At 37.4% G+C, this 17725-nt stretch overlaps 1 protein-coding gene across 2 annotated transcripts in view; it reads left to right on the top strand.

Moving 5' to 3' along the window:
* fam160a1a (family with sequence similarity 160 member A1a) overlaps positions 1-17725 on the top strand; it is a 47827-nt gene that overhangs the window by 19105 nt on the left and 10997 nt on the right. For both annotated transcript variants that reach the window (XM_036583827.1, XM_036583826.1), the window contains 7 exons: positions 6527-6706; positions 11026-11436; positions 12184-12471; positions 16022-16180; positions 16590-16676; positions 16866-17033; positions 17591-17670. In XM_036583827.1, coding sequence (XP_036439720.1) covers positions 6602-6706; positions 11026-11436; positions 12184-12471; positions 16022-16180; positions 16590-16676; positions 16866-17033; positions 17591-17670 — 1298 coding nt within the window. In that variant the 5' untranslated portion in view covers positions 6527-6601. The remainder of the gene's footprint in view (positions 1-6526; positions 6707-11025; positions 11437-12183; positions 12472-16021; positions 16181-16589; positions 16677-16865; positions 17034-17590; positions 17671-17725) is intronic.

Genomic DNA, 17725 nt, shown 5'->3' with positions numbered 1-17725 from the left:
CGTATGTAAAAGTTTGGGCACCCCAATTAAATTCCATGTTCTGTTGATTTTCTAAGTGAAAATAATTTCATCCTCTACAGAGAACACACGTTTTTGCACATTTAAATGCAGAACTACTGTTTATAAAATAAACATAAAATAAAATATAAAGATATAAAATGTGCCTTTTATGTTGTCCTTTGTGATTTGACCACAAACTTCTGAATACGACTGTAGCCTAAAATCTGATTTTCTCAGGTGACCTCACACTTTTGCGCTGTACTCTACTGCTAGTTTCCTCAGCACTCTAAATTTAACTCAGAACCAGTTTGTTTTTCTGTGTTTTTCCTTCTGTCATGCTCTTTCTTTCATTTAACGCTAAAGGAGTGAGAGTGGCTGGAAATTCAGGGATGCACTAAGTTGTCTGTCTAATGACTGGCTGGAAAGTGTTGTCTGAAGCTTGACAATGAAAGTTTATGGGCGGTTGAGCCCCCTGTGGGGGTCGTAATGTGGGGCTTATGGTTTTTGAGACACACACATCTGTTATGTCTGTGGTTTAGCATTTGGTCACCCAACATCTCCTGAACTGGATTAAACTGTGGCAGTTTGGAGATATTGACAGCCATTAGCTAATTAATGCTAACCCTTACTGTAGCTAATCTCTAGCTAATTAATGCTGTGCACTATGCAGGCTTAGTTAATTCATGCTAAAATTGACTACACAACCTCTATTTAATTCATACTCATATTTACTATACAGCCCCTAGCTAGTTCATACCAACGTTTACTATATTTTTCCTAATCATACAGTTGTTCCTTATAGTTTTAAATATAAATACATTTCTGCTTAAGCTCCTAGTGCTACTATTTAGCAATATATTGACTTTCCAGTGAATTTATATAACAAACAGACATATTTAAGAGACACATAGGTGTATCAGATGGCATTCTTATAATAATAGTCAGCACTTTCCTGTGAGGAATGATGTTGGTGGAAGTGTTATTATCAAGCCCTTATCCTTCCTTAGCTACACATCACCAAATATAAATGAAACTCAAGAGCATACAGATTGTTTATGGCATTACTGTGTTTCCTCAAAAATACACTCACGTTAAATCTGTGAAAAGCACAGGTAGTGTCAAAATAATTGTAATGCAGGACAAACAAGAATTCTAGTGCATTATTGCAATTTACAGGGTCCATATCCTACATTTTTCTTGTGTTTTTTTTTTCTATTTCTATTTTATTTTTAAAGACGTGTGTGTGTGTGTGTGTGTGTATTCTGGTTGGCTGTCTTGTACGCTCATTAAGGACCACCTGTCACTTGTTTATAGAAAGTAGATCATTCTTTATAGCAGTTTTATCATTCTTTGCTGTGATTTCGTGCATAGCATTTGTTGCATCTTTGCTGAGAGAGAGATATGTTGGACAGAGTAGAGTGGGTAGTGGCACATTTAAGGAGGGCTGAAGACTCACTTCGGTCACCCACCCTGCAAACGCCACTAGGACAAACAGTTCTGATAGGACATGGAGCAGAGCTGGGTGACACGGCAAAAAATATAATATCACAGTACTTAAGGACATTTTCCTGATAGACAGTATGTCACAATGTTTATTTTTTCTGACATCTGGTTAGTTGAACTAGACAGAGCAGTGTCACATTTAAAAAAAACACTAACAAAAACTTGGAATTAAGTGGTTTGTATTTAACATTTCTCACACTGTGCTGCACTAAACCCAGTTAAATAGTTCTGCTCTCTTTGTAATCAAACCTGCAGCTGGTCAGTGTTTCTAAGCATGATGATATCTATGACATGCTCAAAAAGCAAATTGTGACTATTCACCACAATAACCATAAGTACTGTCATGTTGATAAGCTCTTAACATAGATCCAAATGCGTGAGTTTCATTCCTGCTACGTCAACGTTTACTTGATAAATCTGTTTGCATCACCATTTTCGCATTTAACCTTTATCGGCGTGTCGCATCTCTTGCAACATTTAGGCATTTTCCCCCTTTCTAGCTCCCAGGTTTTTTATGCGTATTTTCAAAATGTGCAAAAAATTGGATGGAAAACACTACAGTCATGTCTGGTGCTCTGTCATGTTCGTTCTGCCTGGAGAACAGCTTAGCGAGTGTGAGTGGAATCTCACAGTTTCAGATTATGAAGTCTGTGTGTGGGTTTAATTGCATGTGCTAAAAATAGCTGCACATGCAGTGAGCAAGTTCTTGCATACAGGCTCTCATTTTTTTTAATTAGAGTTACATAAAGTGAAACATGCTGTCTAGTCTGTGCATGGTGCAAAAATCAGTGTCACATTTTTTAAAACTCCATTTAATTTTTAACTCTACTATTTCCCTTTTTACTTGTTGCTGTGTCTGTATGTGAGCTACTGCCAAGGAGGGCCCGACTGATCTGAAACTCTTAAATTTATAATGTTATTATAGTTTAGATTTCAATGCTTTGCTTTTAGTTTTAGTTAAACTGTGCTTTACTGACAGATAGACCTGTCAGTTCTCAGTGGTCACACTCAAATAAACAGCAGAAACTATTTTATATAGTCTAACATATATAGTCTAACTTATATAGGATAGTAGCACTAGGGGCGAAGCTACACAGAATTTGGCTTATATATACAGCTTATGTAAATGCACCTGTATCAAATTCAGTTTTTACTAATACACAAATGTCTCAGTAGTTGCAGCAGCCTATTGTAACAATGTATTAATTACAACCTTATAACAAGTTACAACAAGTACACGTGTAATAGAGTGGACTGTTGTTTTTCCAACAATACTTTTTTGATTGTAACTGGAGCGGTGTTATTAGATGAACAGCAGATGGACATATGTTTAAATGTAAATTTTATATTATAATCTAAAATTTGTCTTGCATTGTACTACTGCAAAAGAAATGTCTCAAATTACCAGTTTGAAATGTCACTGTATATATATACCAACTACACAGGAACTATCCAGTTAAATGAAAGTTCCCACCAATGGGTCCAAAGTTTTACTACACACTTCTATAACCTAAGAATAACTCAGCCAGCTTGCATTGTAGTCCATGTATTTACTTACTAAAAAACCTTAGTGTGTAACAAGCCTGGGTTGTAAGCTGCTTGGAAAATCAGCAGTTGACCCTGTCACATGTGTATTTACATTAGAGAAAATATCCTGTTATAGAAGTCAAGATATACTTGTGTAATTACAAGAGTAAAAACTGAAGTTGCTGCACATGCGCTGTAATCCATCTTTATCAGTGAATACATCACAAGTAGTTACATTGTTGTTGCATGTTATCATGTGTAACCACCCAGTTATTAGAGACACTTATAAAGTGGGACAGAATGTTCTTTTTTCTCAGTAGCTTAGCTTCTTTAACTAAAAGAGCAGACTTTAACTAAAAGAGCAGAAACACCCAAAATGTGATGTTGCCAACAACAATACTTTTACCTGATTGTTACAAATTAATCTAGATCTCTGTTCAGTCTAGGCATTTTCATTACAGAGCTAATCATTAATGCTTTGGTAAAACAATGCAGGTTGCCCACATACAAAAACACTTCAACAGCAACTTAAATCTCCTTAAACCTACCTTAACATTTTTTTCTTAAATACTAATGATACCATTTCTGTGGAGAGGAAGAACAGTTATTGAGAACAGTCTGGAAAATGGAACAAAATCTGTCTGAAAAGACAAGCTCCTTTCAAGTACTGTCTTTCTTGGACAAGAAAACCAGTTCTGATTGTGATTGTCATGCCACAGTGTTTATGCCTGCATTTACTTGCTGACAGTATAAATCGTGTTCAGAGTCAAATAGCAGCAAACTAACACATGAACTTAGTGAGTAAGAAGATATTTGTGCCCCTGATGTAAATGACTGTGGCGTTGTTTCACCTTTAAGAGACACGTCAGCACAGTACTGTGGGATTCCACCTATTTGTGGTCAATTCCACAGATTTTCCAATATTTCTGCATAGTTAAGTGGGTAAATTGTAAACAAATTCATTCAGAGTGGTTGGTGTGAAATACTCTGTTCTATGACTCTGAATGAGTTTGTTTACGTCTCAACCACTGAATTATGGAAAAAACATCTCAAAATTGGTGGAATTCCCCTTTAATCCATGCTACCAGCTGGTGTCTTAGTGCACTGTGAGCTGGTGGAGGATCTAGTTGAGCCTTCAGAAGTTCAGTAGTGATTTTCCTGAGTCAGTTCATGTTACTCTGTACACATTCCTCTCATAGCTGTGTGGAGGCTGGCGGAGGAGAGGGGAGAGAGGGGCTTATGCGCACGACCTGCTGATCATGGTGTCTCATATTATTGTTTTGGTGGATTATGTGCTGACTTTGAAATCTGCTTGCAAGAAGTAAATGCAGATTAAATTTTAGAGGTAATGCCAATGTTATTAATGTTATCAGTACTGAATAATTGTGTTACTGCAGTGGTATTTAAAGCAATATTTTGACAAAAAAAACACACACCCCCAATAGCCATGTTGTTGACTTTCCGTCAGCAAAATGTGTAGAGCAGTCAATGTCGTCCATGGCTCCAAATCTAGATGTCAAGAAAATTCAGTTTAATCGGCGGTGTTGATTTGCACAAAATCAGTGTTATCTTTGAGTGCTGATCATGCGTTATTGCCCATGACAACATATCCAGACATCTACAATTATCTTGTTAATACTGAAGCAGTTTACACATCATAGGAACTAAAAGCTGGCAAATGTCTAGAACATAATTAATGTTTTTTCATCTGTAGAAGGGTCACTGATATTTTGTCTTTTGTGCCATCAAACTTCATCATGATTGCAAAAATTAGTAATAGCTGATGTTACAAATCTGTGTTTGGTGGGGTTAATCAGTGTTGATATGAGGCCTGTAATGTTTTGCTGTTCTCTCAATTGTATTTATTGTCTAGCTAAAGTTTATGAGATAAACATAAATAGTATGATTTAAAAAGTCAATCACCACTCGTTGCTGTTGTTACTACAGCCATGAACCACACAGCACCCCGTGTTTTTATTTTATATGTCAGGATGCTTTATTAACTATGTTCAAACCATGGCTTCACAAGTGCTGTTGTCATTGCTGTCATCACCGCATTGGCCGGAGGTGTGTCAGCAATATTGCGGTGGTGACAAATGTGTTGTTAATTGAATACTGTCTATAGGTAAATCTACTGCCTCACAACAACTAAATTCTGTATTACTGATTAAAAATACTGTCCTTTTAGTGGAATAATCTGTCTGTAATGCTGCTTGCATTGACCACCAAGTGAGATGAAGTAAGAACCAGGTTCTGTTTAAACTGAGGGACTGACAGTTTAATTTCTTAACTAGAACTCGACTGATAAACTAGCTAACAGGCTGAAAGATAGTTCACAGGCTACAAGACCGCTCACAGGCTAAAAGACAGATAACAGGCTGAAAGATTAACTAAATGTCTCCTCCATTGATATTACTTGCTTTGATTTTAAGTACTTAATACATGGTTTACATAAACACCCAAGACATTCCAGTATTTTTAGTTGTTTTTTGCTCTTTTTTTTCCTTTTCATAAACTGAGTGTACAGATGGCAGTGGCATGCTTTCAGGGACATCTGCTTCTGTTGTTTTGCTGTCTTTCTGCTTCTGCTGTTTTTCTGTTGTTATTAGGTGCCAACAGGCCTGTGGTGAAGACGTTCTTGGGCGTTTTAATGCTTCACATGAACAGAGATTATGAATCTCATGTCTAATATTCTGAGAAACTACGAAATAGTTCCACATGGCCAGTCTTTTCACTGCTCTGCTGACAGGCCTGAATTTAGTTTCAAAACATACCATGCACTTTCCAGTCCATGCAGTCCATATTTTGAAAATAAGCAGCAAAAGCAGCCTGTTTTGAATTCACTGTTTTGTGTCACAAGAACCAATTCATTTACATGCAGAAGTATGTAGACACCCCTCCTAATTATTCAGAGTTCAGATGTTTCAGCCACTTCCATTGCTCACAGGTGGATAAAGCCAAGCACGTAGCTCTGCAATCTCCACAGACAAATATTGCCAGTAGAATGGGTAATACTGAAGAGCTCAGTGACTTTAAACACGGAACTGTCATAGATGTCACCTTGGATGCTCTTTTGACTGAATGTTGACAAATTCCCCTAGGCACTCTTTAAAATCTTGTGGAAATTCTTTCCAGATGAGTGAAGGCTGTTATAGTTGCAAAAGGGGGTTCAACTCTATATTACTTCCCATGGCTTTGGTATGGAAAGTCCAACAACCTTATTTGGGTGCAACGGATAAGTGTCAGCATAGTTTTGGCTGTATAGTGTATGCCCACCTATACAGCAGTTTAGCCCTGCCAAAGAGTATTTCAGCTCAAAGTACTTCTTGAATGAGGCACAATGCAGGACAGTCAATAAGAGCAGAGCTTATTTGCATGTAAGACACAAACATTTTATGTGGACATTTGAGTGAAAAGTGTAGTATATTGACCTTTTAAAGATTAATAACTGAGTAATAAACTTTAATGACTTGTTCTCTGTTTTATTCATTTTCAGGTTCTGCATGTATTGCCTTTAATCAGAATGCAGTGAGGAACCACCCATACGCAAACACCATGCTGTGAGGTTATAATGGCGTCTGTACTGGCCAATGGGACACGGGGGGGCCAGACTGTGGTCCTGAAGGGCGTGGACCCTGAGACATGCATGATTGTCTTCAAGAACCACTGGGCTCAGGTAACTGTTCTCCATATAGTCTTCACAAATAGGACTTTTTACTCCTTAAACATCACTGACTCATTACATTCCTTGCTCTTATAGCTTAATAACGCAGTCATTTGCGTTGTTTTGCATGTAGTAACAGGATGATGCACCTTAAGGCTGTTACGCACTTTGCACATCGTACTCAGGCAATTAATTAGAGCATGTGTGTAACTGATAATATCTTGCACACCAAACTTGACTTCTCAGACAGCGAAAATACGACATTGTATTCGCCCTCTGTTCAACTTTTGGAAACTTTCACCTGCACATGAGCTCATGACTGACTAATGACCAATAACAGCCTCTCTGCCATGGCATGTGGGCTGTGTCCCAGCAACTAGAATTTGTTCACAAATGTTAAAAGCAACAGAATATCTAAAAGTAGCTCAAACTAGGCTAAGGACATCTGAATTATATATTAAGTTTCAGCTGAATGAAACAAGACAAACAATAGAGAAAAGCTCTCTATGCTGCTCTGTTTTCTAATAAGGAAAGTAGCCCAGTGTCACTGTTTGCTTGTGAAGACTTTACATCCTGCTTTATCTCATGTGGAGCTGGATCTCTAAAATCAGCTCAAACTGAGTTAGAGATCCCAGCTAAAAAGCTGTGTTTGAATATTTTACTTTTTAATTTCAATTATCTGTGCCCTGTTCTGTAACATAAACATGCATGAATTTTATTTAAACATAAATGCATTGCTTTTTGAGGCAGAAACTAGCTAAATCTATTCTATTATAAATGTATTGTCCATTGTCTGTTTTATGGGTGTTAAATTGTTTTTGGCTTTGTTGTAAAAATCACAGGGTCAGTCCACATATGATAGATGCTCATTAACCAGAAAAAAATACATTGATTTAACCATGTTCCATGTGTATACGCTCAAATACAGTGTATGATTTCTGTCAAACCTTAAAAGAGTAACAAAGCACCTCAAAGCACCAGACTGTGATGTGTGGAAAAAAGGCATTTCAGTAGCGGCAGCCTTGTAAGGATTAAATTTCAAACATTAGAGCCTGTAAAGAATGCTGAAATGCCCTTTGCTTTGCTTCTGCTGGCAGTGCTCATGGCTTCTTTTAAAGGACCACAACTGTTTAACTTCCTCAGGCCTAACCTAGTTATCTAGCTAACTCTGAAATAACCTTGGACTGACTTGTGAGAGTGCTAACGCCAAAAACAAATGAGACAGGTCACACTGTCAATGTAGATGAAACATATTCAGCAGAGTTCACTGATGAACACGGTTGCCTGATCAGGATTTCTATTGCAGGTGTAAATTTCTGCCATCTCAGTTTAGAAAATTTCAAATGTCACCACACTTTAATCAATGTAGTCATTTTGGTGTAAATCAGGAAAATGATAATAATAATTATTATTACTCATTCAACATTTTGCTGCTCTATTTTCGCTTAATTAATTTTTACAATGATCATTTTTCAATCTCTCTTCAACCTTTACAATTAAGCAGGCTGTTTTTCTTACTGTGTCTTTAAGACTGTTATATGCGAATCAGCTCTTTTTGTCATTAGCTGCCCTGTGTTGCGGCTCATTCAAATAGCGGTCTAGGCTGAAACACTCCTCACAATTTCAGTTTGAATGAGTGGGACTAAACTGCTGTAGGCTGATGTGTTTTACTGCTGAGCTGACCTGGGATCAGCAGATTGTGTTTGTATAGCATGTGGGCTTTTGACCTGGCATAGTGACCCAGAACACAGCTTACATTGTTTTGTGTACAAGAGCACTGAGAGGAGAGTCAGAGAATGGGCCTCTATGGCAGACTCTAATGTAATATAATGCATACTTCAGTTTCTGACCACCAGATCGTGTTTGTATTAGAAATAACATATATTTGAGATTTATGTATCAGTTGTACAGTGACTCTTTCAGTAAAGAGTCCTGGCATAGAGCTGCTTCCACTTTTTATAATTCAGTTTTATAATTCAGTCTACTTGGACTATGACTCGTATTCACAGTCAGTCATGTGTCTAGAACCTCCAGAAGGACTACTCAAGAAATTAGTTCCGCCCATTGTAAATCAGATCTTCCAAATTATGTTGGTAGTTAATCTAACCTGTCAGGCCTTCAGTCCAGCTCATAAAGTTCTAAACAATGGGAGAGCTCACTTGGCTGTATCTACCTAGATACCACTGAGAAAACAATCCCGATTTTATTGTTTTCACTTTCAAGAATTTAATCCTTTCATTTCCAATCAAAACTTAACAATGAAATACTAACATTACCACAATACTTTCAATCTTTAAGTACAAACATGATGATTTATATTCAATAAAAGCTGTAAATTACAGATATGGAGTGTTAGTTTCCAGAAATCTTTTGGCATCTAATGTATACATATAAATACAGCAGTGCACCCTTTATCTGTGTTTTTAAAATGAGTATAAACTCAGTACATGGTTATGCTAGCCTGAACAAATGTGTTTTAGCTGGCAGCTGCTGATAAGGATGATAAGGATGCGTTGATAAGGTTCTCCTCTTCCTCTTCATGGAACCCTGAGGTCATGCAGTTGTGTTTTTAATTACTCACCTGTTTGTGCCATCCCCACCCATACACCTGACTGGGCTCTGTCTCCATGGTAACGGAGCTGCCGTGCCAGTACACAAGGTTCATTGTTGTCCTCGTCCTGATTCAAACTGTGGCTCTGAGTGAATACAAATTGCATTATAGCTGGACAGTAAACGTCCTCCAGTCTGCTCTGGGAAGGGGCTACCTTTTGACCTAGTATATTGAAGTTTTCAGAACACTGGAAACACAGGGCAATAAAGTATTTAAAGCATTTTTTTTTATGTTAAAATTGAAAGAAGCAGCAGTCCTGTGATGCCGGGTCGACAGTTTTTTGGATTATATTATTTGTCTTTGTGTATTAGCATGCACTCAAAAAGAAGGTCTGACACAATGTTAAGGCCTGAAATGCAAAATCAGCATCATACAGATGAAAATATGATGGCATAATATGATAAGATAATTCACTCACATCCTCAGAAGACATAATGTTCACCAAGTTTTGAATGAGATTTCTTTGAATATTCTTTATACGCTCACAATTATCAGATTCATCTGCTTGGGGAAGGGGTGCAAAGTATAACCCATATACCAGAAAGTTCCTCCACACATTGCATGCAGTTATAGGTTTCTACCAGAGAGGTCTGCAAACCCCCAAATTTACAAAGATGCTAAGTGTTTAAATAGAGTAGAACAGAATTTGTGGCAGAAATACCATACTTTTAGTGAGTCTTGTTGGAGTTTTTCAAAGAAACCAAAACTGTGCGTTTACAGTTTACATTATGCAATTATGCAGTTACAACTATAAAACAGTAACTATAATTACTATTATTGTTAGTAGTGGTAGTAGTACCGGAGCAGCGGTGGAACCGTGTTGTTTTTGTTAAAAGGGAATTCCACAAATTTATCAAAAGTTCTTGTGAATTCAGTGGTTGAGGTATAATCGAAGTCGTTTAGAAATGGTTCTTTGTAGAGACTCTAGTTATTTACAGTGGTGGTGATAGGAACCAGGGGTCACAATGTCTACAACACAAATAAAGCCATTTTATTCACTATCCAAAACCACCAGTGAACCTACACGTGTCTTCTGAGTTTTTATTTGTAATGTTGATGATGGGACAGTAATGTAAAATCTGAAAAAATTGTTTTCAGGGACTGTTTTGCTCACCACACCCTGCATGTACGCTTCACTATGAATGAAATGTAAAAAAAAAAATTGTTTACACCCAAAAACCATTGTAAATCAATGTCTCAGACATCAGGCAGCGTATTCAAAAACATTTCATGTAATAACTTTCTATGAGGGAGCTTTTTGAGGTGGACTTCTGGTTCCTATCACCACCACTGTAAACAATTCAGACTTGGTAAGTTTCTCTAGAACGGAGCATTTTACACCGAACCACTCTGAATGGCTTTATTTACATCCTAACATTTTAATTTTAGAAAATAAAAATGGTGGAATTACCTTGCTTTGTAATAGTGTCCAATGCTATTAAAATGATATAAACCAAATAGGAAAGGTTTTGTTTATTATAAAAAACAAACAGATAAAATTTCTTTATAAAACCCGAAAGGCTGAATGATATATTTGTGTTCAATTAGAGACTAGTAGAGGGATTTTGTGTATTTTGAATAATAAGTCATAGTATTTTGCTTGATTTCTACAGCATACTTTAATAGTACTAGACACTGCCTCTAAACAATCTCTTAGCTGTAGGTTTGTGTTTTATGAAAGCTATGCTGTGCTTTGCATCTGAACTCTCTCTGTGATTAGGTGGTGAAGATTCTGGAGAAGCATGACCCCTTACGGAGTGGTCTAGGGACTGGAGGCCCTGGTCTGGGGGTCGGAGGTCATGGAGGCCCCCGTTTGGGTGCAATTCCCAGTGATGAGGCGAGCGCGGTGCAAAACTATGTGGAACACATGCTGTTCCTGCTGATCGAGGAGGAGAGCGGCCAGAACGGAGCAATGGGGCCCATCCTGGAGTTTGTGGTGATGGAGAATGTGATGGAGAGGCTTTTCGTCTGGAGCCTCAGGAGAGAGTTCACTGACGACATGAAGCTAGACCAGCTGAAGATGTACGAGATGCTGATTGCTCAGGCCAGGCAGCCGCTGCTGCACCACAAACCCATCCTACGGCCGCTGATGATGCTGCTGTCATCCTGCTCTGGCTCAGCCGGCACAGTGGTACAACACAGTTGTTATCACTATGGACAGTCATGTGCAAAAGTTTGAACACCCCTGGTCAAATTCCATGTCCATGTACCAACATAGATGTTAACAAATAGCAGAACTCTAATATTCCCACACATAACATAACTGAACTGTTGAACATGTTGGACGATGTGATGACCTACCAACATAGATGAGATTGTTCTGTAAATGCGGCTGTTGAGCTGTGCAGGTACACCCTTAGAGCACAGTGTCAGGTTTCACACATAAGACAGAACACATTCAGCTCTTGAGAAAAACACATGATTAAAATCATGTCTCAGCTCTTATACAAACACGCGAAACAAACCATTTTAGATTACTTAAGGTGAAATAGCTTCAGATTAAGCTTTAACTCACCAATGGTACACTAACAATATGCGTCCACTATAACTTGGCTTTGCCATATCCAATTCATTTTAACAGAGAACTCTGCCACATCGCCATATGCATGCTGCTTTGAGGTTCCGTAAATTCTGTCATGAAATTGTGTAAAGGGCAGCTGGAGTTTTCAAAATGTGTGAATAAATAATACAAAAAAATGAAGTAAGGTTTTCATACACCAGCAAGAAAATATCAATTATTTTAGTCAACATTTTGCAAGCCAATCATTAACTGTCTCACATCAAGGGTTCACAATTATGTATATATTTTGCAAGGCATATTGCTGTCACAGTTTATAGCAATATAATCGCAATTATATGTTTTGTCTGTATCGTGCAGTCCTGCACACCTGGCACAGCGGGCAGTGTGGAGGCTGAGCTGGTCCTGCTCCTGAACCAGCTGTGCTGTGTCCTGTCCAAAGATCCCTCAGTCCTGGAGCTGTTCTTCCACACCAGTGAGGATCAGGGTGCTGCTAACTTCCTCATCTTCTCTCTGCTGATCCCCTTCATCCACAGAGAGGGCGCTGTGGGGCAGCAGGCCAGAGATGCCCTGCTTCTCATCATGGCACTGTCTGCCGAAAACCACGTGGTGGCCAAACATATCGCTGAGAATACTTACTTCTGTCCGGTAAGTGCTGCCTGGTTTTGCCTTGTATTATGTAGGCCTGCAATGGTTAGTCGTCAATCATGGGAAAAGCCTGATGAAGCCGTTTAGCGCTCTTTAGTGCTCTATAATGTTCATATGATCGACACAGTCATTCTGACAGATTGTAATACACTACAGGAAGTTTAGGAGGCGATGTGGTGTCTTTGTGTTGTACATTTGCATAATGCATGTTATTTGTAAAGTTTGAGCAGTATACATGTTATTTGAATATGCATGCTGTTTGAAATATGTATGCACTCGCTGTACGATAGTATGTTTGGACAGTGTGTGTAGTATGTATGTACAAAAAATACAGGGAGATTCACTTGAAAGAGGCCCCGAATATTTTGTTGTAACTCCCGATGAAGCAATCTGAACCAAAAAAATACGCTACATACCTTAACGTATGTGTAATCGATTGTATTGCATGCGATGCTGGAAGTGATCTCCGTTTTCTGCCAGACACATGAAGGGGTATGGGGGTATGCACCTGGAAGTTGCAAACAGGGGTTAAACGTCGCCGCGGCTGTCCGGCACCTACCTCATCGCTCCGACGCAGGGGCATCCCAGCTTGTTCGAAGCTCCATATACTGAGGAGCACATTGCACATTTGTTTCGTTCAGATTGCTTCGCCCTAGCGAGAGTTAATACAGAATATTTGGGGCCTCTTTCGAGTGAATCTCCCTGTATTAATTCGAAATGGGCTGTTTTCCATGATTTCTAAGGAAAATTAATTTTTTCATGATATGGGCCCTTTAAAGATTTGCTGACTTGATTTCCTTTTAGGACGTAGAGCCTTACATAGAGTAATAATGTAATGTGTAGTGTGATCTCTATATTATGATATACCACTTTTAGTGCTGAGTATGAGCTGTTAATCTTTTCAAAAACCTGTCATATTTTCCTCAGATGGTGTGTCACAAACTGGGACCTTGATGAGTTAACGCGACAATAACCAAACTTATTAATTCTCCATAATAATCCACTATTTTAATTGTAAAAGTGAATAAAATAATATTATTTAATATTATTTAGGGAGCTGTTTAAAGTAAAATTTATCCTGTAGTTATTGGCCAGTTCTCTTTCCCAACACAGTGATTATCACCTTTGAAGCATCATCACCATAATCATCATCATTGCTGAAAACTCTATTAAAATAGACCTGGTTAAGTGTTATTAAATTAGACTCAGATTCAAAACCAAATTCTTAAATAACTAATATAAAAAGTTAAGATGAATCTTTTTCAATTCAGCGATAATGTGTAAAAGTGGTCGCTGTATGCAGAGTAGGTAGCTGGTGACTAGCTAGAATTTTACATAATTCTTGAATACATATTTTTTTAAATTTATTATACATTTTTTTTAAGGTTGTTGTTCATTTATTTTAACAGCTAACAAAGAAGATAAATATATTTAAATTTCCTCTTAACATATCTCAGACTGCTCATTTTTAATTTCTCACTTTTTACTCATTTCTTAATTTCTACTCAAAATGCTGATCTCAAACCAGAAACTGAATGCAGTTTAACGCATGACTTTGTTTAACGCACTTGTTTAAATGCATTAATGTTGTTATTCAGCAGTTGGAGAGAGAGAGAGGGAGTTTGGCCTGTTAAGTGAACAGGCTCATCTTAAAAACAGAATGATAATGCTGAACAAATCAGACATGTTGGCTGTGTATCGAATTACACATTATTGTTTAACAATGCAAAACAAACATGCTGGAACTGGCTGTACAGGCTTACGTGAGAAACAAACCTGTTATAAATGAATCATAAACAGCCTCTTGTTTAGGGTTCATAACCAGTATGTGACTGGTCACTGTTTGATATTTTATGCTGGCAGCCGTTGTACTGCTCATTTTGCAGATCATGATGCTGTAGATTAATTATACATTCAATCCCACCTACTGCACATTAGTCAGAAATGTTCTGCTTTTTCATAGACAGAAATCACACTGTATCAGAATCAGAATCTGCTTTATTTTGCTAAGTGGGTTCCCAATATGAAGAATTAGTCTTGGTGAGCACCCATATTAATGATCCCAAATAAAAAAATATGGCTTTAACTACGAGGAAAAGAAAGATTGTTATCATTGACGTGGTAAATTAGGTCACAATACACTTTTCTGAGCATATGTGTATGTCATCAGTACCGAATGCTGACTAGCTACATATTTCATTACAAAGTTAAGCCTTAGGCCTATTTAATTAGATTTAGTGCAGTGCAGTTTGTTAAACGTGAGATAAAATGTCATTGTAGTTATTTTATCATTTATTCTTCTTATTTTTTTTTCTATTATTATTATAGTATTTTTTATATGTGGCACTACAGGTTCTGCTTTGTCTGTTACAACTTATTTATTCTTTAAAAAACTAAATATTGTGATGCATATTGTGTACTGTGAAAATATCTTGAATACCATGAAAATATTTTGCCATATCACCCACCTCTAGGTGAATATGTACATTTGTGCAGGATCTGATAAGACATATAATCCAATATTAATTATAGCACACAGTGGGTCAGATTTACTAACGTGTTGTGCTGTTGCAAATACTATTTTGGTGTTGAAAAAGTGACTTTTACTACATAAGTGCAGAGGACCTTTACTGTCCATAATAAGATCAAAGGGGGGGTCACTGCTCTTTTGAGTTTTTACCTCATTTGCATATCAATTTCTAGGAGTTTCCCTCTGGAAGCACAGAACACTGGGTGGGGATAATTATAATGACTATGTAATGTTAAAGGGGAATTGCACTGGTTTATTTTTTTTCTAACAAAGTCATGTAGAGTGCTTTGATAGTGGTGGAGATAGGAACCAGGGGTCATGATATATCAAAAAACATAACTGCAAAACACCTGAGGGCACCTGCGAGCAAGTCCTCAGTGAATGGGTTGAATGGATCTAAACAGCTGAACACATACAGGGTGACATTAAAGTAGCTGAATTCACTCATCAGAAGTGTATACATTTGGACATAGGATGCAGACACAGACTGATGTGAGCATTTGCACAGGTACAGTCAAGCCAAAACTTGCATGGCATGCTTGGGTGGTGTTATATAATGGCATTAGGGGATTTAACTGCATTAAAACTTGTGATGATTCAGGTGTCAGTCTCATCTGTACAGTGTGTACACACATCATGCACACCCTTTTCTTGACTGTTCTGACTTGTCTTGCCTCTAAGGGAAATGTCTATCAAAAAGCCATATAAAATAAATAAGATCTGATTGGCTAAGCCACTCAGGGTACGTGCAGATCACTGCACACAGCTAAATTCTGTATAAATGTGCCAGCTTATTAAGAACAACTAAAAACCTATTCTTTTGACCATTTTTTGCTTGGCAACCATAACCTACTGTTGACAAGCTACATTAATTGGCAAAAGAGTTGTTTATTGTGAGTGGTATTGATATTAAAATAAATAATTTGCTTAACATTGATGTATTTTGTCACATTGCATTTATTTTTAATTGTGTTTAACTTTATTTTTTAGTAATAATGTGTATTTTTTTCCTTCCTACAGGTGTTAGCCACAGGTCTGAGTGGTCTGTACTCGTCTTTGCCCACTAAGCTGGAGGTGCCCAGTGAAGACTGGCACTGTTTGAACAGAGAGGACTGGCAGCAGGTGCCTGCTCTCGTCCAGTTCCTCAACTCACTCGAATTCTGTAATGCCGTCATGCAGGTAAAGACAAAACAGCACAGCTAATAACAGCTAATAACAGACTAATGTAGTTGACTTAACAGAAGCAGAAGTTGACAGAAGCTTACCAAAGTCAATAGTTTGACCTCTGAGAATATGAATCAAAACTAGAAGGGTATAGTTTGTGAACAAACTTTAAGTTGGCTTATAACATTTAAAAGTTTAATGCAGTTGTAGACTGCTTTTAACTTTATGTAATACTTAATGGTGGAATGTACTGAGTTGATTTTGTGTGTTTGTGTGTTGTTTTGATAGTACTTTATGTTCCAAGAATATTCTCAGTTATACAGTCATTATACAAATACGCAAATGTACAATATAACCCCTATTTTACGTTTTTAAAGGTAAATTGCACAGATGTAATGTGTTTATATGCTGTTTTTTTATGCAGGTAGCTCATCCGTCTATTAGAAATCAGCTGGTTGGTTACATCTGCAACGGTTTTCTGGTGCCTGTTTTAGCACCTGCACTGCATAAAGTGAGTGTGCGCTGTTTCACAAGTTTAAGGTGGAATATATTTTCCTCACATTGTTTAGAATAACATTTTTTTAAATGAAAATTTCTTTTCTTAATGTATTTCTGTTGTATGTTGTATGCGGATAGACGTAGTTTGTTCTGATGTGTTGGGTAGAACAGCTGTATTTAGTTGTATTTGTTGTTTATTTAGCTTACTGTAGAGGAAGTGATGACCACGACAGCATATCTGGACCTATTCCTGCGGAGTGTGACTGAACCTGCCCTGCTGCACACCTTCCTCAGCTTCATCCTCCTCCATCGCTATGACAGCGTGCACATCCTGGACACGTTGGTCAGCCGCATCAACACACCTTTCCAGGTAGCTAGCATTCAGTACTGTTTGACTGTCATTGCTGTCATAAGGAAACACAGGCTGGCCTTTACACTGTGTGAAATATTCAGTAAAAATAAATCAATTAAATCAATTTTTGGTTTCTTTTTTAATAATAAAGTTAAGAAGCTTCATTATCTCCTGTAAATTGGCTGTTTTGGAGATGTGAGGTTTTTAGACATCATTTCAAAACAACATTACCCCAATGAAGGGTTATAAATTGTTTGAAATGAGTTTATTAATGCTTATTAATTAGTTCATAAACACTTTAAAATAATTTGTATTAACCACAACACATAAATAAAAAGAGCAACAGTGACTTGTTGTTTGCCTAATACTGAACTCATTCATAAGGGTATTATAAGGGTAGTCTTATTGTAAAATGGTACTGTTTTATATTTTTTTTATAACAGCAGCAACGATTTGTCTTTATTTACTAATAATAATTATATATATAATATGCACCTTTATACCTTATTATTTGTTTGCCGTCTCCGCAGACTCAGATTAAGCCTAAAAACACTTACATTTTTCTGATGTTTCAGTTGGGAACGGTCTCTTTGGGTCTTTTTCACACTCTGATCAGCCTTTACTGTGAGGATGTCATGCTTCAGCTCATCCTAAAGTAAGTATTTTCCCGTACACATTGAAATTTCACCAATTGTTAACAATTTCTGCAC

This window comes from Colossoma macropomum, unplaced genomic scaffold, assembly GCF_904425465.1.
Source record: "Colossoma macropomum unplaced genomic scaffold, Colossoma_macropomum, whole genome shotgun sequence".
In the NCBI taxonomy this organism is placed as follows: Eukaryota; Metazoa; Chordata; class Actinopteri; order Characiformes; family Serrasalmidae; genus Colossoma; species Colossoma macropomum.
Note: the sequence above shows the minus strand (reverse complement) of the source record. Positions and strands in the feature narration are given on the sequence as shown.